At 41.5% G+C, this 25250-nt stretch overlaps 1 protein-coding gene across 8 annotated transcripts in view; it reads right to left on the bottom strand.

Moving 5' to 3' along the window:
* LOC101706350 (uncharacterized) overlaps positions 1–25250 on the bottom strand; it is a 30877-nt gene that overhangs the window by 2729 nt on the left and 2898 nt on the right. For 2 of the 8 annotated variants that reach the window (XM_087201777.1, XM_087201778.1), the window contains exons 3-10: positions 13284–13417; positions 5636–5724; positions 4905–5031; positions 3704–3784; positions 2712–2794; positions 1792–1918; positions 1338–1421; positions 882–964 (exon numbers count right to left, since the gene is read on the bottom strand). In XM_087201777.1, the coding sequence (XP_087057903.1) occupies positions 882–964; positions 1338–1421; positions 1792–1918; positions 2712–2794; positions 3704–3784; positions 4905–4974 (528 nt within the window). In that variant the 5' untranslated portion in view covers positions 4975–5031; positions 5636–5724; positions 13284–13417. Of the gene's footprint in view, positions 1–881; positions 965–1337; positions 1422–1791; positions 1919–2711; positions 2795–3703; positions 3785–4904; positions 5032–5635; positions 5725–6176; positions 6332–7308; positions 7427–13283; positions 13418–25250 lie in introns of those variants that run through there. The other 6 variants (XM_021245203.2, XM_021245201.2, XM_021245202.2 and 3 more) reach the window with 6 other exon arrangements.

The following is a 25250-nucleotide window of genomic DNA, read 5'->3' as shown; positions in this document are numbered from 1 at the left end:
TGTGGGAACTCAGTACAATGGACCCTCAAGTTATGACTGGCCTGACATATGAACTACCATCAGAATTTGTTTTAACTTACGCCAAAGTCCTTTTTTTTGGTTTTTTTGAGGCAGGGTCACCCTTTGCAGTTCAGACTGGCCGTGAACTCACTGTGTAGCCCAGGCTGGCCTCTAACTTTCGGTAATCCTCCTGCCTCAGCCCAAAGTCTTCACTTATGACTCAAACGCCAGCTCCTTGTGCTTCCAGATGGTCTCAGATACATATTTAACCCTTAAAGAGTTCTGGAAGGAATATTACAACATCCTTTCCTGTGTGGAGTCAATTGAGAAATCCTGGGCCAATGTCTAAGGACACTGAGATCTGCCTATATATAGGAGTGAGACTTTGAAGGTTGTGTAGAGGAGCCTGACCCTTCACTGACCAACATGAGTTACAACCAGCCCTTGGGAACAAATTAAGTTCGTAAGTCAAGGGTCCACTGTACCAAGTTTCACACTGGTATGGGACATATCACTAGGGACAATGACCTCTGAGGGTGAAGGTCCCTTAAATATCCCTCATTTGTGATGGAATTCCCAATCTTCCCTCCTTTTTTTTTTTGAGACAGAATTTCATTGTATAATTTAGGCTGCCCTGGAACACACTATATTGTCCAGGCTGTCCTTGAACTCACAGCAATCTTCCTGCACAGCCTCCCGAGCCCTAAGATTACAGGTGTATACCACTTCACCCAAGTGTATTCCCTAAATCTGAAACCAAGAAATATCCCAGTGACTCTTTTTTTTTTTTTGTACCAGGGATTGAACTCGGGTCATCGCACTTGCGCAGCAGGCAGCGAAACCACTGAGCTAAATCCCCGGCCCATCCCAGTGACTCTTACCTGTTGTATCTCGTTTGATATATCTGACCAGAAAATATCCTTCTCAAGGGCTGGACCTTTGGTTTTCAGGTGCATTTCCCATTCTGAAGTGAAACAAGAAAACACGTAAAGGTTTGCACAACAACATGGGAGGTTAAGTTAAAATGTAAAAGTTTATTAGCAGTTTTTTCTATGAAATCTGAAATTCGATGATGAACAGAAACAATAAAATCAGGGAAGAAAAGACAGACACAGCCACACAAATAGAACAATAAACTCAGAGGAATACAGTCAAGTCATTAGTGTGACCATTAGAAAGACTTGGATAAAATAATGGCATGTGGAAGTTGAAAATATCCCAAAACATCCAGTCCAAGGAACTCAGCCTTCACATTCAAAGTAGTCTTTTAAGGTTTCTGCATTATTTTCCAACCATGATGAATTAGTCAATAACAAATATTTTTTATAAACACTCACCTTGGAAAAAGCCTCGCTCCACAATGGTCAATTCTACTTCTTCCTCCAACCAAGAGATGAGGCTGGGTTTCAACAGCTGACGTCCTGCACACAGGAAAAGATACATTCATGTTAGAGGCTCAAGTAATCTTCCCATTATAGAAAATGACTTTATTTGGAGACAGGGTCTTGCCATTCTAGCTGGCCTCAAACGTCTCTGCCTCCTGAGTGCTGAGATTACAGGCATGTTCCACCATGACCAGTTGAAAACTATGTTTTTAACAAAAGGATTAAAATTACTTCTAAAAAGCTCAAAATACAAATTTGGGAGTCCTGAGATTTGTTCTTAACTTCTGAAATCCTATGTTCCTTATTTCCCACTGTATTCTGAGCTGACATCATTAATCTGGAAACAATTAAGTAGGTAATGCATTTCTGTCCCCTAAGAGGCCACAAGGAATGGTGGCAGTCTTACCTACTGTAGACAGGTTCTGGTAGTTCTCCAGCATCACATCTTTGTAAAGGTTTCTCTGAGTTGGGTCCAATGAAGTCCACTCCTCTTTGGTGAAGTCCACAGCCACATCCTCAAAGGTCACTGAGTCCTAAACCATCACAGAAATACTAGCTTCGGCCAAGTAATGTCTCCCTCCACCAACGTACACCAGTGAGTAAGCAAGTGACACCAATGCCTATGAGGATTCTGAGGTGTCCCATATTCTATCCTAGGGTTCAAAGAACCTAGGACATCTCCATCCACACTACCTCACTATAGCTCTCTTCCCAACTATATGGCTTTTGGCACCTCTTACACACGAACTTATCTCACCACAATGAGACTCACAGCTCTTGCATACTAGTAGTTCCTAAATAGCACATTCCTGAGCATGTTACAAAGACTTGCTAAATCGAGATACATGACAACCATTTGAGAAAAGACAGCATCACCTTCCTTACCATCTGTCAGAACATTAAAAAATAATTATCTAAACAGCACCCAGAAAGTGAAGATTCATATGATTACCAAAATACTGAGATAAATTTTAGGGTAATCCTTCACCTATATGAGAGAAATACCTTCTGCAGAAACTCAAGTAGGGCCTAAGTCTTGCTATAGGTCCTTTTTTGCTCTAAGGAGTGCTGGAGACAGATCTATTTATAAAGAAATCTAATAATGTCTTCCTGGTTGACCCAATTATGTTATTTTTGGGAAGGCTAACAAGCTTCACAAACTTTGCATATCCCTACATTCATCGTTATCAAAGTATATGTTCGGAGATATTGATTGCTCCCTCTCGTGTGAAACCTATTTTCACTCACGTATCTCTCCACATTTTGATTTGCTGACATGGAATTCCCAATCTACCCTCCATATACATAGCAAGAAATACACTTTACCAGTTGTATCCCACCAGAAGTATGTTCAGTCAAAAAATCCTGCTGAATTGCTGAATCTTTGGTTTGTAACTGCATTTCCAAATCTGAAACAAACAAACAAAAAAAATGTAGGCTTAAAGAAAGAAATAGAAGAGCAGATTAAAGGAGGTGATAAACTTAAGAGACATCCTGTCTCACAACAATAATTTTAATAGTGGCCAGGGATTTTAGCTCAGTGGTTCCGGCACCTGCCTTGCAAGTGCAAGGACCAGAGTTTGATCCCTGGTATCAAAATTAATTAATTAATTAATTAATTAACATTTTAATAGTGGCTGGGGAGGTAGCTCAGTGGTAAAGAGGCCCTGGGTCCAATCCCAAGAACCAGGATTTTTGAAAAAAATAAGTAAGATGAAACAAAAATAACATTTAAGATTTACAGTGAAAATTCAGCAATGTTAAGGTCACAATTTTAATCTGTTAAACATTAATTCTGTGAAAATGCATGATAAATAATGAAAAGATAATTTGAGAGGTTCTGTCACAGCTTATATCTACATGTCCGCGAAATGACTCATGCACTCATAGGTGGGGCTTTTGGGAGGTGTCTGGATCATGGGTGTGTGACACTGGATTGTAAGTGTGATAACTGGATTAGTCTTCTGATTGGTTTAGCATAGTTCTAGGTGTGGGAAGGCCTGCCCTGGGTGGCACCAACCAATGGGCTTATAGACTGGAAGGAATATAAAGGGAAGGGAAGGTTTGCTATGTGCTGTTTTGTGCCTACCCTGCCATGGATTGTTTTTCCTCTGTCATGCTGCCCTGCTTGGAGCCAGCTGACTGTGGACTGAAACCTCTACAAACTATAAGCTAAAATGAACCTTTCCTCCTTTAACTTGTGGGTGTAGGATATTTTGTCCCCAAAACAAGAAAGTAACTAAAAGATAAGTTCCCTCTCTATACTCCAAATACACTGAACCCATCACAGTACTGGATTGTATTTCACAAGCACTCACCTTGAAGAAGTTCCTTCTGCCCAGTCAGCAATTCTTCTTTCAAGCAAGCCATAGGGCTGAGTTTGATGGGCGTCTGACATCCTGTACACAGAAAAGAAACATTCATGAAGGGATGACAAAACTGCCTATGATTCAGGTCTATAATTCTATTGAAAACAATGAATTTATCTGAAGCAGACTAAAAAGACAGACAAGGTTTTTGTGTGATCCCAAAATTGGTAATCTCCTACCACTGAATTGCTAACTAATGCAACGATGACATTTACAAACCTCTAACATTTTAATTAACTCAGGAAATAAACCAAAGAAATCTTTGTCAGGTAATAAACTAAACCAGTGGATTGGGAATGTAGCTCAGTAATGGAGATCCTCCTAGCGTGCACAAGGGCCTGGGTCCCCTCCCTAGTAAAACAGAAAAATAAACTAAACCAGTGACTCATAAATATTAGAGTGAGCCAGGCATGGTGGTGCATGCCTGTAATCCCAGCACTCGGGAGGCTGAGGCAGGAGGATCAATGAGTTTGAGGGCAGCCTGGGCTACATAATTGAGGCCAGCCTGAACAACAAAGCGAGACCCTGTTCTCAAAAACCCAATCAATCAGTCAACAACAAAGTACATCAGATTCAGCTAGCAAGGTGGCAAGACACCATCTAGAGAGTTTCTGAGATTCACCATTTCAAAGGGGGAAACTGAATATATACTTGAGCAAGAGAAGGTTGAATATGAGCCACATTTTACAAATTACCACAGTAGGTAGGGATGTAGCTCAGTGGTGAGGCCTAAGCACAGCATGCTCCAGACCTCAGGATCAATGTAGAGCACCACCAAAAAAGAAGAGAAAAATCAGACATGGTGGAGTGTGTCTTTAATCTCAGCATGCTGGGAGACTAAAGCAGGAGGATCAAAAATTCAAGCCCAGCCACGGCAAGGGCAACTTAATGAGACTGTTTCAAATTTTTTTTAGGGCTAGAGATGTAGCTCAGTGCAAAGGCCCTGGGGTCAATGACCCAGTGCCCTAAGAAACAAATTTTTAAAACAAATTACAAGGGAAAAAAAACCTACCATAAGATATTAAAGTATATAGAGAAGAGACTACCTTACTTCTCCATTATCAGAGTTGACCTCACAGCTCCTAAATACAGTAAGTATATAACATACACCTATTCCATACAAAGCTACAAGGGAATGGGACAGTCATACCTACTGTTGCCACGTTCTGGTAGTTCTTCACCATCCCATCACTATGTATGCTTCTCCGTGTTGGGTTCATTAAAGGTTTTTCCACCTGGGGGCCATCAACAGCCACATCTTCAAAGGTCCCTGAATCCTAAACCACAGCACATGCTGTCTTGATCCAAGTAATAAATATCTCCAATTTTCTCAGAATAAAGACAGGGGACCCAATGTCTATACAGAGATATGAATTCTCTCACTGTCAATGCCAGGATTCAGTGGCCTTAGAGCTCTTCTCTGCACCTATGCTAATTATCTACTCTACTCACATTTTCAATGGCACATCTCAAACATGAACTCATCTCACAGGACAGGAATCTCTTTTTTGTCTTACTTACTCCTCCAATTAATCTTCCCATGTATTGCATATATTTGGTATATGGGGATAGATGAAAAAAGTCTTTTGAGAAAATGACACTTTCATTTTGTATCTTTGAAACACCGCACATTAAAAGGAACACATTTGGCACCATGAGGGTCAAATTACTTGGCAATTATTAAAAAACTACAATGACTTTCAAGGGAATCATTCATAAATGTGAAAGGCTCCACTGTCTGGGGAAATTCAACTAGGGACTCAGTCCTTGTATGAGGCTTTACTTCTTTTAAGAAGCCCTGTAGAAAAGTCTGCCTATGTGGAAATGTGCCTACTTGGTAAATGCAACGTAAGTGTGTGGAATGAAATAAATTCTTCATACTTGGTAATGTCTCAGGGAGTCAGCCACTGTCCTTTCTGTCTCTATCTCTTCTTCATGACTGCAGACTGAGTCCCCAGAAAGTAGACTTCCTGGAAAAGAGAAGACATGACAACCCAGGGCTGACCAGAAGTCCACATTCATGTCACATACACATCTTTCCATCCTAGTTCCAAATTCCCATATAATCAGAAGAACTAAGGTACAAAATCTGTAGGAAAGCACAATGCCACTTATAGCCAGAAAATGATGGCAAGTCATGCAGTCTGTCGAGAAAGTACCCTGGTCTCACTTCACAAGCAGGGAGCTAAGACCTGAGATTAATTTCCCCATGGCAACAGAACTCATGAATCTGATTATGGAGCACCTCTTCCCACAGACAACATACCAGGGAGCTGACTTCCACACAGTGTTCTCTGGCCCACTTTAGCACCTCAGGAATGGACCAGTAGCATAGCTGTTCTAGCTCACACCACCGGGCTCTGAATCATGCAGGGAGGGGGCTAAAGCTGATTCTCTGGCAAACACCAGCAATGAGACTTACCATGGGACAAACTGGTAACATCCATCTTGCAAGTCTGATGGTGAAATATGTGTGATCACACTCTTCCGTGATTCCAAGACACGTTAGGGCAGCTTATGAATCTTAAGTGGATAGTGGCAATAGCTATTCCTTTTTAAACAGGGTTATGTAGATTCCTGTTGACATCAATCATTTAATCAAGAAGCATTACTTAGAAGTTTTCAAACATCACACATTAGCTTTCCGCTGGCAACATGTGTGAACACCACTAAACTGGTACAAATCCTTTAACATGAGATTAGTAATACTACCCCATTTAAGGAGGAACGCTAAGCACTGTCCCTTACACTGACAGCTTTTAGATGCGTACTTATGCATATACAATAGCTCCATCATATAATTATTCTATTTACTTAATTATTTGAATAATCCTTCACAGCAGATACATAATCATTATTTAATGATGAAAAACAAACAAATAAAAACCTCCATAAATTTAGATTCCAGTAATGAGGAAACAGTGAATTGGCACTTCAAGGCAGATAAAATCTGTCCCTAAAAATTCAAATGTCATTGTCATGACATGAGAACCAATATGGACTCTGGAAACTGATACCTGGGATACTTAAAAAATGTAATGTTCTATTTTTGCAAGTAAGGTATTAAGAACAAGAATGTCATGATTTTCTAAACACATCAGAATATATCTCAACCATGGGAATCCCAATTTATAAACAATGAGTGCTCCAAGCCCTGCCAGTGCTCATGGCAGCAGGAAGAAAATACCAAATCAGTGTGCTAAACACCTGAAGATATTCTCAATGAAACACTTTATATTATTACTGATGAGCTCTCTTTTTCCAGTAACTTCTGCTTCTATTTTTCACTTTTTAATCTTTAGTTTTCATATAAAGAAAATTTTAAAATGCAGTAAAGAGCATCAATAAAAGAAAAATATATGATTTCCCAAGACAGAGCATTTGTAAATGTAGATAGAGTCACAGGACAAAAAAGAAGAAACCTTACGGTATTTATAAGAAAGTGAAATAAAAAGAGAATTTTCTCTTTATAGGACTTCCACAGAAAAAGACAAGATAGAAATAGCATCTTAAAAACCAAGGCTGGGCGGGGTGACGCATGCCTGTAATCCCACCTTTTCAGGAGGCTGAGGTAGGAAGATCTGAATTTCAAGGCCAGGTACACAGGACACTTCTCAAAATTTTTTTTAAAAAAAGGTCTGGGGTTGTAGCTCAGGATGAAGTCCTCTGTTCCACCTCCACAAAGCAGAAGAAAACACAAAGAAACAGTCTGTGGTTGTCCCTTGATGATAAAGCCCTTGCTTACAACAAGTGGCTCTACCTTCTAATTCCAGCACTGTAAAGTGGGGAAAAAGGGTAAATATTTCCCACATCTGCAAAAAGCATCAGTATCTTTATACAGGAGGGTCTGAGTTCTCAAAAAAAAAAAAAATCCGGGGCCGGGAATTTAGCTCAGTGGTTTCGCTGCCTGCTGCGCAAGCGCAAGGACCCAAGTTCGATCCCTGGTACCAAAAAAAAAAAGTTTCAAAAAAAAAAAATCCGCACAGGACTAGAACAGTGTTATAACCAGATGTTCAAAAATCAAAGACAAGGCTGAGGCTCTGCATTAGAGCACATACATAGCATGTGAATCTACAAGTTCACCAGTACAGGAAAAGAAAGACTCAAAAGGCAGGAAGAGTACCCACCCTGAAGACAAGAGAAAGAAGATCACATATAAGAGTTCCAAAAAGCCCAGGAGCTGATTTCTCACCAGAGAATTTATGGAGAGGACAGAGTGGGATGACATATAAAAGCTGCAGTCTACAAAAAGAGTAACAGCAACCCTTCTCATATCCTTCCAAAAATTAAAGAGAATACTTCAAAATCACTTTATGAGGTCAGCATTACTGTGTTACCAAAGCCAGAGAAGGAAGCTATGAAAAAAAATTAACCCGGACTGGGGATTTAGCTCAGTGGTTCCGGCACCTGCCTTGCAAAAAATTAACCAGCCATGGTGGCACACTCCTGTAATCCTAGCACTTTAGAATACCAAGGCAGGAGGATCACCAATTCAAGGCCAGCTTTAACACACATGCAAGAAAACATCACCAAAATTACTAGCATATCCAATTCAATAGAACATTAAAAGGTTCATTCTCAGCCAGGCTTGCTGATGCTCACCTGTAATCCTAGCTGCTTGGCAGGCTGAGTTAAGAGAATCACAAATTCAAGGCCAGCCTGGGTAACTTACTGAGATCCTGTCTCAAAAAATAAAAAAAGCTGGGGATGTAGCTCAATGGTAAAGCACCACTAGGTTCGATCCCCAGCACTGAAAAAAAAAAAATCATTCACCATGATCAGGTGAAATTCATCCCTGGGATAAGCCACAAAAGCTGTACCTAAAATAGCCAAAGGAATTTTTAGCTTAAAACAAAAACAACTGAAGCCACACTATCTATGTAATCTGACTACCTATCACAAGGCTGCAGAAGCTTAAGTATTGGAATAAAAACATACAGTCCAGTGGAACAAAAGAAAAACCCCAAGTGACACTCATGCCAACTGACCTGCAAAGTATATACTAGATAAGCAGTTCAATTTCAAAAGGAGTAGTATATATAGCCATTATGGAAAATAATATGAAAATTCATCAAAAATTAAAAAAAGAACTACCAAGTACCACAGCGGTCCCTCTACTGAGTTTAACTCCATCAGACAGGACACCAGAACATTACAGAGACATTAACACTCTACAGATGCTGCAGCACTATTCTAAACAGACCAAACACTTCAACAACCGAGACTCCATCAATAGATTCTGAAAGCACACAGAAAATGTAGTATATATGCTTACTATTATTTAGCTAAAAAAGGGAGAAATTCTGTCTTGGTGCCAATATGGATAAACCTACAAGACATTATGGTAAGCTAGGCACAAAAAGAAAAACACCAACCAAGCACATCTAAGTAGAATGTAAAACCTCACAGAAACAGTAAAATCATGGTTACCATTGCCTGGGAGTGAGCGCTTTAGAGATATTGGTGAAAAGACCCAAAATTTCAGCAAGACAGGAAGTTAACATGTATTGTACATGGTATATGGTGTATGGTGACTACTGTTAACAGTAATATACTGGAAAATTGATGACAGCAGGTTTTTTTTTTTTGTTAGAAGAGATTGAACTCGGGACCATATGCTTGAGAGGCAGGTGGCGGAATCACTGAGCTACATCCCTGGTCCAGTTTTTTAATATTTAACTTATTATTTTATGAAATAACACAGTAGGCCCCAGTGTAATAATTAAATAAGAAAACCTACAGGTCTGCTTAATAACCATTAATGCCTGTCTTCACAGGCACACATATGTAGTAGACTGAAACATTTCCAGTAATCAATGCCTTTCATTCGCTGAGCTACACAAGCACATGTAACTCCAGGGCACTGATACACACAAGTTTCAGTTCAACTGTGCGCAGCGCGTGCAGGAGGTAGAATCAGCAGACCATCCTGTTGCCCCCTACATAGTCTTTGCTCAAGCACACTGCAACTGAGTCATGAAAAATTTTGCTGAAAATCACATGACCGGGCTGGGGATTTAGCTCAGTGGTTTCACCGCCTGCTGCACAAGCACAAAGACCCGAGTTCAATCCCGAGTACCAAAAATAAATAAATAAATGAAAATAAAAATCATGATAATAAATGTTAAGTTTATAATATTGTGACATTATTAGCTGTCCAGGACAACATACAGCCTATGAGCCATGGGTTGGACATACCCGGTCTACAGGGAGTTCACAAAAAGAACTTTCATTGCTGCATGTGAATATCCATGGTGCCAGGGGAGGACAAGAAAGGAAACATGTGGCAGGATCAGCTTATGACATTGCTGCACCTCACTGCATGAGCCGGGTGCTTGGAGAGTGTGAAGATGTTCATATCAAGAAATTATAGGGGGCCGGGGATTTAGCTTAGTGGTTCCGCTGCCTGCTTCACAAGCATAAGGTCCAGAGTTTGACCCCCAGTACCAAAAAAACAAAACAAAACAAAGAAATTATAGGGCCGGGGATTTAGCTCAGTGATTCTGCCAGCTGCCTCACAAGCACAAGGTCCCAAGTTCAATCCCTGGTACCAAAAAAAAGAAAAGAAAAATTATAAATTTTTAAAAATTTACATTATGATCCATTTCTGTGATCCCAATTTTTCTTTTTATTTTTATGGTACTGGGAATTGAACCCAGGGCCTCTGCACTGAGCTACACAACCAGCCCTTGTCTGTTTTTTTTTTTTTTTTGAGACAGGGTCTCATTATGCAGTTCAGGGTGGCCCCAAACTCATGGCAATCCTCCTGCCTCAGCCTCCTAAGTGCTGGGATTAACAAACGTGCACCTCCATGCCTGGGCCCTTTTTTATTCTTTATTTGGAGACTGGTCTCACTAAGTCACCCAGGCTTGGCTTGAATCTGGGATTCTTCTGCCTCAGCCCCCTCAGAGTCCTGAGACTATAGGCATGCACCACCATGCCTAGATGTGCAACATCTTAATACAAATCCAGATGGCTAACATTTGTCACTTGGATTGTATAGATATTAAAGTTGACCTACCCATCAGAGGTAAACCTCGAAAAGATGACAAACAGGAAAACTCCAATTAAACTTACAAGAGTTTGGCACCTAGCCCTCAATCAGGTGAGCCCTTTACAAGGGCCAGGAAAACAGGTCATCTCTGAGTTCCAGGAAATCTTTGGGACGATGTTATGTCACGAAAAGCCTTTGCCTGTTGGCTTATTCCTTATGGTCCTTTTTTTTTTTTTTTTGGCACCGGGGATCAAACTCGGGTCCTTGTACTTTCCAGGCAGGCAGTGGAACCATTGAGCTAAATCCCCAGGCCAAGTCTGGCTAGTCCTTCTTGTATCTGTGCAGAAAGAAGGGGTAACCTTGAGCAGCACAAGCCCCCCCTTCCCCGATCACATTCACTTAAAAGCCAGTCACCCATCCATTGCATCGGAGGAGACTCCCTGGCTTGTTACAGAACGGGCAATGTTTCTTGTAGCTTTTGACCATGGTTTGAAGTCAGGTATGTTGGCTCACACCTGTAATCCCAGCACTCCGGAGGCTGAGACAAGATGATAGCTGCAAGTTTAAAGCCAGCTTGGGCTACATAATGAATTCAAGGCCAGCCTGAACAGTGAGATTCTGTCTCAAAAATAAAAAAGGAAGATGGTTTGAAAGGGTCACAGGACCCTTTGGTTTGCCCTAAGGATTTAATTTTGTCAAAGGCTTCTGTTCCAGTCCTGATGCTGACAGCCTATACCCACAACATGTCTTACTAGAAGCAGAATAAACATAGTTCATTCTGCATGGCACCCTTGGTTTGATGGAAAAGGGGAGGTCAGAAGCTGAGGGTGTATTTCAGTGGCAGAACACTTGTCCAGCATGAGAGGCCTTGGATTCAAATCCCAGAGCTGCATGCATAAATGAAAACGGGAGGTCACATGTAGATAAAGAACCACAGACAGCTGGGCATGGTGGTCCACACCTCTAATCCCAGCACTTTGGGAGGCTGAGGCAAGAGGATCACAAGTTCAGGCCCAGCCAGCACAATAGGGTGAGGCCCTCTCAAAAAAAAAAAAAAATGTTTAGAAAGCGCTGAAGATGTAGTTCAATGTTAAGGCCCTGGATTCAATCCCGAACAACGCGCGCACACACACACACACACACACACACACACACACACACCCATGTACCTACCACATACTGGGTTTCACTGAAAACAAGTGCAGGATGGAAAAGGAAAGGCATAGGTGTTGAGCATGTGTATCTGGGCCACAATACAAATACTGGTCTCCACAAACAATTCCTTTTAAAGTAAAACCACCACTGCAGCTGCCTTGCCCAGGCTTCCATTTATAACTTTTTAATCTTAATCCCACTGCATAAGGGCGAGAGGACACTTCAAAGGTATATGGTCCCAGGTATTTGACCTTACATGGCCAGGGTTAAGAGCAAAAAATTATAAAAATAAGTCTAGGCAAGATAAACAACTGCAGGGGTTGATTCGATCTACTGTAGTTAAAAGGATTTTTTGTGGAGACCATCCTGTCTGCCAATTAAGACTAATTATCTAAAATTATTCAGGGACATAAAGGTTCTGACCAAATTATTTTCTGAAACTGTAGGATCATTTATTTTGAAAAGCTTATCTTAGTTATTACCAGTAATATCTATATCTGTAACTCTGAAGGGAAAAAGGAGTATTCCAGTAATGCCTAGTATTGTGGTCCTAGTAATACAAAGGTGTATATGATTTTTATTTTGGTTTTCTGTAACCCAAGAGATTTCAAGAGGCTTTTCTTTTGCTTCCTGAAGAAGTGACCTTAAGCAATGGCTAAATAATTTATAGTAAATGCTCAGGATATTCCTGACTGCTGCAGGTTTTGCCAGGTGTGCTGATTCTTGGATCTTTTCAAAAACCTCCACTGATGACATACTGGGTAAGGTATGAAAAGCAATATTCCACTGCACTGGACCATGCATGACACTCAGCTGACCATTCGTACGATTCACAGCTCCCACTGTCCTCTCAGTTCATCTTGAGGGGCCTGTTAGGCTGCTGAGGGATCTGGAGAAGAAAGGACCTCCTCCAGGTCCCTGCCATCTGCCAAGGGACTAAAAAGAGGCTCTCTCTTGAAAGATCCTCCAGCAGTCTTAGATTTGCCCTGATGCTCTGTAAAGACCACAATGGCCTTGACAAGCTGCAGAGGACCCAGGAACCAGACCATAATGCATAGCCAGCCCCAGATCTGAGATGTTTCCAGGAGAATCCAGTGGTAACCAGTCACTGCTCATTTTAATCATGTGTGATGTGTGGTTGAGAGGGCAATTTATTCCACCAGACACTGGAGCAACAAAAGGCCATCATAAATGATCTCGAGATTCCAGGAGGTGTGAAAAGCTGCCAAAATGTCTACAGTGAAAGAGTTCCTGTTGATTTTAAATTTGTAAGCACAATTTACAAATAAGGGGCATGCTCCCAGAACCCAAAAACTACAGGTCATTTGTAAATGTGTATAAATGTCCCTGGAGCTGGATGTTATGAATATTATGTCCTACCTGTCTGTGGTCCTGGAGAAAGATGGATTTGCTTCAGATGTTGTCTTCAGAGACTATGTGATGATAGGTGTTGAGGTGCCCCAGGGTAACCTGCGAAGGTAAACTGTGTCTCTTCCCAAGTGGAGACTGCAAGGCTGGTGAAACAAGCAATGAACGTAAGACATTATCCAAGCATAAGGGCAAAATGCCAGCTGCTGATTACATAGAATCCGTAGTTTTAATTACATTAAATGCCACCTATAAGGATCTTCACAAACAGAACTGCAACATTACGGCTATAGTAATTCGCTATGAGTGCTATTTATCTATTCATTTACTTTCAGATTTAAGAACAGGCCACAAGAAGCTGAGGATTTAGATGTACACCATTTGCCGAATATGGGCAGGGCCATGGGTTTCAGCACCGGGGAAAAAAAAAAGTCTGGCCAAATAGAGAAACAGTGGTGAGAGTCACCCATTTATTAAGTTTCGTATAACAAGTTTTCTTTTCTTTTTTGTTTTTTTTGGGTGCTCAGGATCAAATTCAGAGCTTTACACACGTTAGACAGGCGCTCTACCCACTGAGTTACACCCTGATTCTTACATAACAAGAGTTAATCTTTGAGAAGCATGTATTAACTTATTTGGGGCCATCTTACCTATTTTAATTAGGGCCCGTGGAGTTCCAGTATCAAACCAAATGTAAACCACAGGAACACTTCAAGGCCAGCCTAAGCAACTTAGCAAGACTGTTTCAAAATTTTAAAAAAGATCTGAGGATGCAACTAAATGATAGAGCATCTCCAGGTTTGAAGCCAGTACTGCCAAAAATTAGTGGGTTCCCAGGCATACCTATACTTTAAGTACCAATACCAAAACTGATGAACTTTGGTCAGCTAATGGATTTTAACATAAATGTTAACTATGCATGTACAAAATCCGATACTGTAGCTCCTTTTTACCTCTTATATATAAATTTGGTACATAAATTTTGGAGTTTCAATGAAATCAAAATACATAACTTCAACTATTTCTATACATAATTTGCCATATACTTATTATTTAAGCTAAAATATTCTAACACATATATAAATCTATTAAACTTCTTTGTATTCTCCCTTGGTACCTAGGGCTTGATATTAGATTACTAATCTATGGCTATCATTATCTTTGCTCAACCTGGCATTTGCACAGTAAGTAAAGTTCACTGTAAAAAAACCAAAACTTCAATGTTCCTTTTTATCCCACTCGGGCTCAAAGCCACTTAAAGTGGAAGTCTTTCCCGTCTTCCTTTTGCTTCAGGCTTTTACCCACCATAAGCCTAGGTATTTTGTTTCTGTCTCTGCTTGGTAACAGGAAAAGTAGCAAGTGCCAGGTTCTTGTCACCCTCCCTCTAGAACAGTGCTGGTGAATCTACGGCATCACTGCCACACCAGGCTGTATCACTGAAAGCTCTGTTGTTGTGGTTTTTTTTAAATGTATGAATTGTTTTTTCTAAACTAGAACCTCAGTATTCAGGTTTAATTGCAATGTTGACATTCTGCAATAAATAAGTGGGTTTCAGGGCCGGGGATTTAGCTCAGTGGTTTCGCCGCCTGCTGTGCAAGCACAAGGACCAGAGTTCAATCCCCAGTACCAAAAAAAAAAAATGTGGGTTTTAGCTGGCCGTGGTGGCACAACTTATAATCCCAGCACTCAGGAGGCTGAGGCAGAAGGATCACCGTAAGTTTGATACTAACCTGGGCTACATAACTGAGTTCAAGGCCAGCCTGCACTGCAGAGGGAGACCCTGTCTCCAAAAAACAAACAAAAATAATAAGTGGGTTTTGGGTTGCAGTTTGTATACTCGGTCTCTAAATGGTTCGCCATCACTGCCCTGGAAGGACCTTTGTCTATATGGTTATTACCCCCCCTTTCTGATCTCACATATAATATCTTTTAAAACAGATCAGGCAGCTAGCAGTCTTCTTACAGAGTTAAATGGATTTCCTCTCTGGCTGTGTAACTCAGGTCCTCTCAGCCTGAGTAGCCAAATAGGCTCCCTCTCTGCTGGGTCATTATCAACCCTATAAGCACTGAGCCCTATGCCAGGAAAGCAGCTAGCAGGGCAAAAGGGGCCTCAACTCACTTTTTTTTTTAAAGATAGGGTCTTGCTGTGTAGCCCAGAATGGTCTCAGCCTCCCAAGTGCTGGGATTATAGGCATGTACCACCACACCCAGTCTTTATTTTGTGGTTATTTAACACAAGAAACTTTAGCATAGCAATAGCTAACAGGGTGAAAGGGCTGGAGCACATTAACCAGGAGACCTGTTACCAAAGATTAGTTGAGAAACATCCTGTGACGTCTCGGGTGGACAGGAATCAAAGTGCTCCTCCCACTTCTCCCGGATGAATCACCACTCAGTCCACACTGCATAGCATCTACCATCAATCATGGGGTTAGGGGAGAAAAGAGCGACAGCAACAAGGGAGGTAGCAGCAAAGTGTCCACTGCCATTCCTCACTGGAACAGACTCAAGTTCTGATGGATTTGCATTTCTGCTAGTTATGCTTCTGCTGGCACCATCTGTGCACTCAAAATTGTCAACCCCTACCCCTGGCATCCACAGCCTTGTTTCTCACCACAAAGGAAGCACAATAACAGAGCATAGCCATGCAAGCAACTAGTCTCATCACACTGCCACTCAGGAATAGCTCATCAGAAAAAAAGTAGAATGGCTCACTGAGCACTTGGTTACAGGGCCAAATGGGAGACACCACATTCTGACCAAAGAGATTCTTTCTCATAGGACAAAGCATATTCTCTGAACTAGAGAGCCTTCACATGCTACTGTCTTGCAGTACAGTCAGGATATGTGGGCCCAAAAGTGCTGCCAGTTCCAGCAACTTTGAGTACTTACTGAAAGTTTGGAGATCTTCACTAGACAAAAGTATGCTCCAACACACATGGGTCATTTTGGGCATCACACAGCAACAAGCCAAGAGGCAAACCTGTGCAGACTCAATTCTATCTCCTTTGGGTGTTTATATACACATTATTAAAGGTTATAATTTTGTCTTTATATAACAAAATATTCAGTGAGAATCTGACTAAACTTAAGGAGTGATTAACATGGCCTGTGACTACTCGGCCTGTGTCGTCTCACTATGGGGAAGGGTCAGAACCTTCTCTTGCACCTTTTTAGGTAGAAACACAGACTTGACTAATCATGAGGAAATTGAAATGTATGCAGATGGCACACAGCATGGTGAATAGAAACCAAAGACTGTGCCAGGCACCAATTTACTTATCTAGCTCCAATTTTAATACCAATTTCAACCTGAAACATAGATTATATTTTTTATACAGATGTCAAGCTTGGCACTGAAAGTGTGTCACAAACTTTAACAGAGTAACTGCCTCAATACCCATGTTTAGGCTTCACTGAGTTACTGGAAATCCAGTGTTATCTTGTCACCTATGGCTGGGTTAAAGCTTTCCCTCTGTATGGCCATATGGCCTGCTTGTTCATCATACTGATGAAAAGCCCAACACGTCTCACACTTATCTTACTGATTATGATCAAATCTAAGACCCAACCCCAGAAGTAAGTAAGTAAAGCCAGATTTGAAAGTGTTTTCACATTAGCCAATCCACAGCCCCAGTGGAAAAGCCTGTGGAACAATGCCCAGGGTCCTTTACAAAGGAAGAACCCCAGCTGGGCATTGGGACACACACCCGAAATCTCAGTTACTTGAGAGATTAAGGCAAGAGGGTCCCAAGTTTAATCCCAGCTGGGGAAACTTAGCAAGACCCTGTCTCAAAATAAAAAGATAAATAGAGATGTAGCTTGCATGATGACCCTAGGGTTTAATCCCCAGTGCCATTTAAAAAAAAAAGGCACAGTCCAAAGGTTCCTTCTCCAGCTCCTCCCCCACTCCTGAGTGCTCTTACCATTTCTATACTTCTTGTGGGACCTCAAATCTCATGGATGTGTGGGCGATGAAATCTGCTATTTCATAAATGTGGTGTACTTGTCTGCATCCTGCTTAACCAGAATGTAACTCTAGTTCTGGGCAGGGTTAGTATTTATGGCCACACTCCAGAGAGAGGCCTTTGGAATCAAAATAGAGAAACATACAACTGGTGTAGCAAATGGTAAGCACATCCATGAGGGACACAACGAAAGGCATTCAGACTGCTCTTGGCTTCCCTCCTGGTCCTCCCACATGGTAAGTGCCATTTGGGAAGGCTTCCCGGCTGGCTGGGCAGCCATCTGTGCCTCAGTGCATTGTGCCTGCTAGCTCTGCTAAATGATGCTAAAACTCCCCTCCATGACGTGCAAGGGTCTGGGAACCACCAACCATCAGCCTTAACAGGGTAAGAGGTACACCCACACTCAATTTCTGCCACTCCTTGCTACTGGTCAGAGTGAAGGCCTTGCTCAGGTAGACTTGACTTGTTAAAAAAGTGGTAAGGTAGGCATGGGGCAAACACAAGGGTCAGCAGAGTATGAAAGGAAGACTGACACGCTGACTGTCAGAGTTGGAAATTCAGTCTGAGGCCGCCTGGCTTTCCAGCCAAGAGACGCATCCTTCCCTGGGGAAATAATGGCACCAGGGAGATAACCTGGCTGGCAATGTTACGGCTGAGGTCTGCTATCCCTGTGCTGCTGTCTCTCTTGTATGTTCCCCTGGCCCTAATGAGGTCTACTGGGATATTTGCAGAGGGAGGTGAATGTCTACAATGAGGTGAGGGAAACCACATTCAATACAGGGGCCATCTGGGCTACCAAGAGCCTGTCAAGTAAACATCCAATGAGAGAAAAAAGAATTTTAGCCACCCATGATTCAAGCCATTCCAAAAGTTTTACAAAAGAGATAGGTCTGGACATCTCACAGCAACCTAAAAGCACTAGGTTCCTTCCCTTCTCCTTTTTCTTATTAGCAAGAGATAGAAACCAAGAATCACCATTTCAGGCAGCTTGGAGATTTTTTAAAAGGGGAGAAAAAAGGCCTGGGCTTAAGGCAGCCACCAGTGGGAGAAGGGTGGCAGCTTTACACTTTATACACATCAAGTACTGAGCTAATGCCAGGCCCAACAAACAATGCTGCCAGTGTCAGATTACTTAGTGATTTAAAAACAAAGCACCAGACACAGAGGTGGAAGAATAAAAGGTAATTTAAGTTAACTTTAACATTTGCTAAAATGCCAAGCAATTTACTCAATCTGGGGCTCAAATTATAGTTATACCTTGGGATTCCATTAAATTTAATCAGTGTCCCCTAAAGTCTTAAAATGGTAAATACAAAAAACCCCACAAAAAACAAAACATATAAGGATGCCTTGCGCTAACTAAAGCTTTGCTTTAATTTCCAGTAGTCAGGAAACCCACTGTCCTGAAACATTCCATATCAAGTAAACACCCTAATATAATAATATAATTAAAATGGGCCGGGGATTTAGCTCAGTGGTTTTGCTGCCTGCTGCGCAAGCACAAGGACCAGAGTTCGATCCCCGGTACCAAAAATAAAAATAAAAAATAAAAAATAAATAATATAATTAAAGTAAGACTGACACTTAGAAATTGCCTTGATAAAATTGAACCCATGGATTCCCAATTTGATTTGAACATGAGAAAAAAGTTTTGTCCAGAGATATAGCTCAATGGCAGAGCACTTTCTTACCATGTCTAAGATTCAGGCCCTGGCACTGCAAAGAATAGTAACAGTTAATACAAATTAAAACAGGGCTTCAAGGATTAAAACCTATATAAAACTCAGTTCATTAAAGAGGGCTTATACCAACCACTTCTCCATTTGTCAATCCAATGTACCTGTTCTTAAATGTGAAAATAAGCCAAGTGTGGTGCAGCGTACCTGTAATGCCAGAACTCTAGGAGGCAGAGGCATGAGGACCCCAAAGTGCCCAACTTGGGCAATTTACTGAGACTTTGTCTCAAAAACAGAGGGGATGAACATGAGGGATGTAGCTCAGTGCAAAGGCCCTGGGTTCAATTCCCACTGTGCAAAAAATACATAAAAAATAATAAAATACAAGGCATTTCATGATGGATTACTACAATCAGAATGCAGTGGTCCCATCCATCAAGGGCCCATTATCAGCACTATTGAAATTACTGATTCTATGCAAATAACACTGTAAACACTGTGCTATTGTGAGCTTGGCTAACATACTCTCCTCAGTGACTATTTTAGTAATCTCTTGAAGGCAGTTTGACTCAACTTCAAAAAGAAAACAACAAGCCTGCCACAGTGGCGCACACTTGTAATCTTAGCATTCAGGAGGCTGAAGAAAGAGAATCATGAGTTAGGCTACATACTAAAATCCTGCTTCAAAAAACAAAACCAAAGACACAATATACCTTTTCCAGGCTACCCAAGAGATCTGTCATCATGCAGTCTTTGAAAACAAGATCTTCCTGGGTATGGTGGTGTTTCCTGTAATCCCATCTCTTAGGCCAGCTGAAGCAAAGGGATCACAAGTTTGAGGCCAAGCTGGGCAACTTAGTGAGACCGTCTCAAAATAAGAAAGGGCTGGGGAAGTAGCTCAGTGCTCCATGGATTCAATTCCCAGTACCACCAAAAAAACCCAAAACAACAACAACAAAAAAATAACCTTAATGACACCCACCTTCGGTAGGAACAACCTTCTACAAGGAGACTCCATTGACACATCATCAAGGATATAAAATTTCAGGATCTTAAAAGTACTATTTTTGGTAGCAACATATTTCTCACACATTTTCATGCAAGATCTAACCAACAGGCCCTTCTATTAGTGCCTGAACAACAAAAGCCACATAGTAGAACATGTCAGTAGTCCAAGTTCAGAGGCCTGAGGCAGGAGGATTTCTTGAGGGCAGTTCAATACCAGCCTGGTCAACGTGGCCTCAGCTCAAAAAAAAAAAAAAAAGAATTAAAAATTCAATAAAAAGCAAAATACTGCTTCACGACAGAGTCCAGGATTCTCTGGACCACTTAATATGGCTGATTTTTTTGTTTGTTTGATTTTTTTTTTTTTTTGAGACAGGGTCTCAAAGTAGTTCAGGCTGGCCTTGAGCTCACTGTGTAGCCCAGGCTGGCAACAATCCTCCTGCCTCAGCCTCCTGGGTGCTAGGATTACAGGTGTGAGCCACACAAAAAGCAAGATGTCTCTTTGTTACTCCATGGCTTCTAATGCAAGAAATTCTCCCTCCTCATCTGAAATAAAAAGACATTTCTCAGATAAAGAACCAGAAATGGCAAATGAATATATGAAAAAATATTCAACATCACTGGTCATTAGAGAGATGCAAATTAAAACAACACTGAGATTCCATCTCACTCTAGAAAGAATGGCTGCTATCAAGAAATCAACCAGTAAAAAATGCTGGAGGGGCTGTGGGGAAAAAGGAAGCCTTCTCCACTGTTGGTGGGAGTGCAGACTGGTGCAACCACTGTGGAAATCAGATTCCTCAAAAAAAATAAATAAATAAAACTAGAGGTTCCATTTGACCCAGCTATTCTTCTTGGTATCTTTCTGCAAGAATTAAAAGTATCACATATTGAGTCCATACTCAAGTGAAATAAATAGGACACACGTGTAAATACTGAAGTTTCTCTAGTGTGAGAAACTGAAAGTATAAACAAGGGTTAAAATGATTAAAATGAATAACTGATAATTTGAAATAGGAAGAAAAGGTCCAAAGGGGTAAGGGTGGTGGGAGGGGAAGGGGAAAGGAAAGAAGGAAAAGGAAAAATTATGAGAAAAAAAAAAAAAAATGGAAATGAAGTCTATGTAAATAGGGAAGGGTGGAGGGGGTGAAGGGCACACAGGTAATGGGGAAAAAAATAAGAACCAAGATACATCATGTACAGGTACAAGCACCCAATGATAAACGTAAATGTACGGTATACCTAAAATGTACCAATAAAAGAATTTAAGAAAAAAAGAATTACAATCATACCACAGCAATATATGCTATTGAAACCATGTTCAACAGCAGCACCATTTGTAATCGCTAAATCTTGGAAACACCCTAAATGCCCATCAACTGGTGACTGGATAAAGATGTGACTTTTTTATGCAACGGAGTACTACTCTGCCATAAAGGGTGAGCTTCAGACATTTATAGCTAAATGGATGGACCTTGAGACCATACTCTTTAAGTGAAATAAATCGGACACACATGTTTAAATACATTGTTTCTCTGGTGTGAGAAGCTGAATGTGGAAATAAGGACTGAGATGTATAATGAATGTTGGGAAATGGGAAGAAAGTGTTCAAATGGGAAGGGGAACAAGGGAGAATGGAGGGAGAAAGGAAGGGACAAAAGAAAAAGTGAAAATAGAAGGAAAAAATAGAAACAGCTTTTGTACATAGGAAGGGGAGGGGCTTGATGGGGGGAATGGGATACAGTAAAATTTATTAATAAAAAAAGAGGAAATTCTCCCTCTTGGCTTCCTGGTATTTATCGTCAAAAGAAGAAATGACTGTGATAAACGTGATCATAATGTATACCTAAAACATACCAATACACTTAATGGAAAAAAAAAAAAAAAGAAGAAATGACTGGCCACCTATCTACCAGGCTCTTTTACAAATAAACAGAATCTCTCCCAGACCACCAAGCCTGTGATCTATCCCTAGCTGCCCATTATGCTTCGGGGCATAAAAACAACAAAATACGGCCTGTCAGGAGGCAGTCAAAGTGAGTCCTTTGGAGTATTTCACCTATAGGAAAGGACTTGCCCTGTCCTCAGTCCCTAGTTAGAAAACAGGATGCTAGAGGATGAGACCTCACCCCTAGACTCACACTACCTAGAAAGCCCCATGGGATCAAGTGAACAGTTCAAATTCACAGACTATGAAAGGGCGTTGCTGACCACTGCACATGATGAAACTAGGAAGAGAGTTGCTGCTTTCCATCCTTTAGCCAGGGTCCTCATAAATAAAAAATTGGACCCAAGAAACAACACATTTGGATAAACTTCATCCAGACATCTTAGTGCTTCCAGGTCATCAAGACTAATAGGTAACACATATGAAATTTAATAGACACTTCCCCCACTGACTGGATGAGCACCTTAGTGTCTCCCAACTCCCCATCAGGCCTCCAAGGCCTTGTCTTTCAATGATCTTTGAGTAATAAAATGTTTCTGTTAGGGGCCAGGGACTTAGCTCAGTGGTTTTGCTGCCTGCTGTGCAAGCGCAAGGACCTGAGTTTGATACCCAGTACCAAAAAAAAAAAATGTTTCTGTTAGGACAGGACCCAGATAACTAAGAAACACTGAACCAGTCACCACCATCCACGGGCCCCTTGCTCGCTGAGACCATGCTGTTGGCTTGTTTCCCTCATGACAGACACTGTGCACCACATACACATATTGACCCAACTCACTTTGTGCACCCAGGCTTGGTAACCTGGGCCCCAAATTCTTGTACCCAAAACCCTGTAGATGTAGACACTTGAGGTCCAGGCACTGTAACCTCTGTGGCACCCAAACTCCCTTTTGAGGGACCTACAGGTCTCAGCTGGCTGAAGGGTATCTGCTACGGTTTGGGTCTGGATGTCCCCCTAAAGCCTCATTCAGTCAGAAGTAGATGAATCTGGAATGTGGGATGCTGGGATCCAGGGCGTATGGTTACTAAACCACTACACATGAGTGAGTGGTTTAGCACCATCCTAACCCTGGTAATCTGGATGGGATAAAAGAGGCACAAAGACGAGGTGAAGGGCCCGGGCCCCCCTTGTTGCCTTTGCTACCTTGTGCGCACCATGTTGTTTCTCCTCTTCACGGCCTGTTTGTCATCGCTGTCTTGGAGCCAGCTGACTATGGACTGAAACCTCTATGAACTGTAAGCTAAATAAACCCTTTCCCCTCCAACTTTGGCTGTCAGGTATTTTGTCTCAGGAATGAGAGAAAAGTAACTAACACAATGACCCAGAAGATGTTTGTCATGGCTCTCCTAAGAACAAAACAGGCTCTCCAGGCCTTCCACCTACACTGGTGCCTTGACTCCCTCTTCACACTAGCCCACCAACAGTGGCTAGCATTGTTTCAATGCTGCCTAACAATTGCAACTAATCTGGCCCAGAGTAGCAAGCAAACCTCTCTACCTTCCAGCAGGCTGTAACTGCAGCATGGCTGCCACATCCCACTCTGACTATGGTATCTCCAATTGCCAGCACAGATGGTGCAGGCCTTCCCTGGGGTGGTGAAACTGAGCTCGCTGGCTCAATAAAGTGGTCAGGTGGCAAGCACTTCAGGCAGCCTTTAGGAGCTAAGGTCACCCTCCAGCAGACAGTGTCCAGTAAAAGTACTACAGCTCTAAGGAAATGAATTTTGCTCATTACCTGAGTGTGGAAATATTCTCCCCTACTTAATCTTCCCCAGTTAAGCAACATGAGACTGCAACCTGACTGATGCCTTGATCACAATGGGATGAGATCCTGACCAGAGGACCCACCTACATTAGGCCTGCACTTCTGACCCAAAGATACAGCATTATTCTAACCCACCAACTTTGAGCTGTTAGGCAGCAACAGACAACAAATACATACATTAGTCAATGAGGTCTAAATCCTTGCCTTTTGTGTTCTTTCACTCAAAATTGTAAAGTCCAAGCTGGGGGTGGTGGCACACCCCTGTAATCCCAGCACTCAGGAGGCTGAGGGAGAAGCCAGCTGGGGCTACAAAATGAGTTCAAGATCAGCCTAAATTACAAAGGGAGACACTGTCCCACCCCACCCCACCCCACCCCAAAAGTAAAGTTCATCCATTTTTTTCATCTACCTTTCATTTATTCTATTTGCTACAGACCAGTGGTTGCAAACCTATGGCACTAAAGAGCATTGATAACTCTTAAAGGTTCACCATCACTGCTAGAGTCTTCCTTAAGTACCCGACAATTTTTTTTTTTGTATTAAATTCTTTTATTGGTACATTGTAGGTATACAACACAATTACATTTCTCATTGGGAATTGTACCTTTACATAATGCATCTTGGTTCTTATTTTTTCCCCATTCCCAGCCCTCCCTTCACGCCCTCCACCCCTTCCTATCTACAAAGACCCCATTTCCATTTTTTCCATTTCTCATCATTTTTTCCTTTCCCTTCTTTCCTTTCCCCTGCCCCTCCCACCACCCCCACACCCCTGGACCCCTTCTTCCTACTTTACATTATCGATTATTCATTCTAATAATTGAGTACCCGACAATTTACCCACTATCCTGTTGACCCAAAGCTGGGCTGTTTCCAATTTAGGACTATGACATATAACACTGGAATACACATGAACATGCATTGATACACATGAATATGTATTACTTTTGTGTGACAAAGTATGCACATGTACAATGTCAGGATATACTACCAATAATTTTTCAGATTGCCCCATCAATAAACATGCACACCCTCATCAACTTTCACATCAACATTTCACTATATTCACTCAGCTCTCGGGACCCTTAAGTGGCCAGAGAACATGGACATTGCCAAGTCACACAGATCCTTCAGCAGGTGAGTCATCTGATTATTTCCCCAAGAAGTGACATCAGCTCCCAAAATGTGTGAGTGTCTATAAGGAGTCACTCAGGAGTGGTCACTCTAGACCAGTGGTGGTGAATCTATGACATGCATGCTACAGTGGGCTGTTTGTTATCATTGAAAACTCTATCATCGTCTTATTACATCACTGCTTTAGACATTCATTCAAGGAAATGAAGGGTTGGTTTGGATAGGAATAAGACAACCAAGGCTGACTGGGGAAAAATAAAACAACTCAGGTTCTGATTATGGATAAAAGCATCTCCTGAGATAGGTAATTAACAGAAGTGAATGTTCAGAGTGAACTTACTTCTCAACACTTGGCCACTGATTTTATTTCAAGTCAATTTCCTATTCATGATTTTAAAAGACATTCATGCTCTGTTCTACATTTTTCTATTCGGGGATCCAGTTTCACTATGTTATGCAGATTGCCCTTGAACTTGCCATCTT

The sequence above is a fragment of the Heterocephalus glaber genome, unplaced genomic scaffold, assembly GCF_053883595.1.
Source record: "Heterocephalus glaber isolate CG9 unplaced genomic scaffold, H.glaber_assembly_v1.0 deba00001761, whole genome shotgun sequence".
NCBI lineage: Eukaryota > Metazoa > Chordata > Mammalia > Rodentia > Bathyergidae > Heterocephalus > Heterocephalus glaber.
Note: the sequence above shows the minus strand (reverse complement) of the source record. Positions and strands in the feature narration are given on the sequence as shown.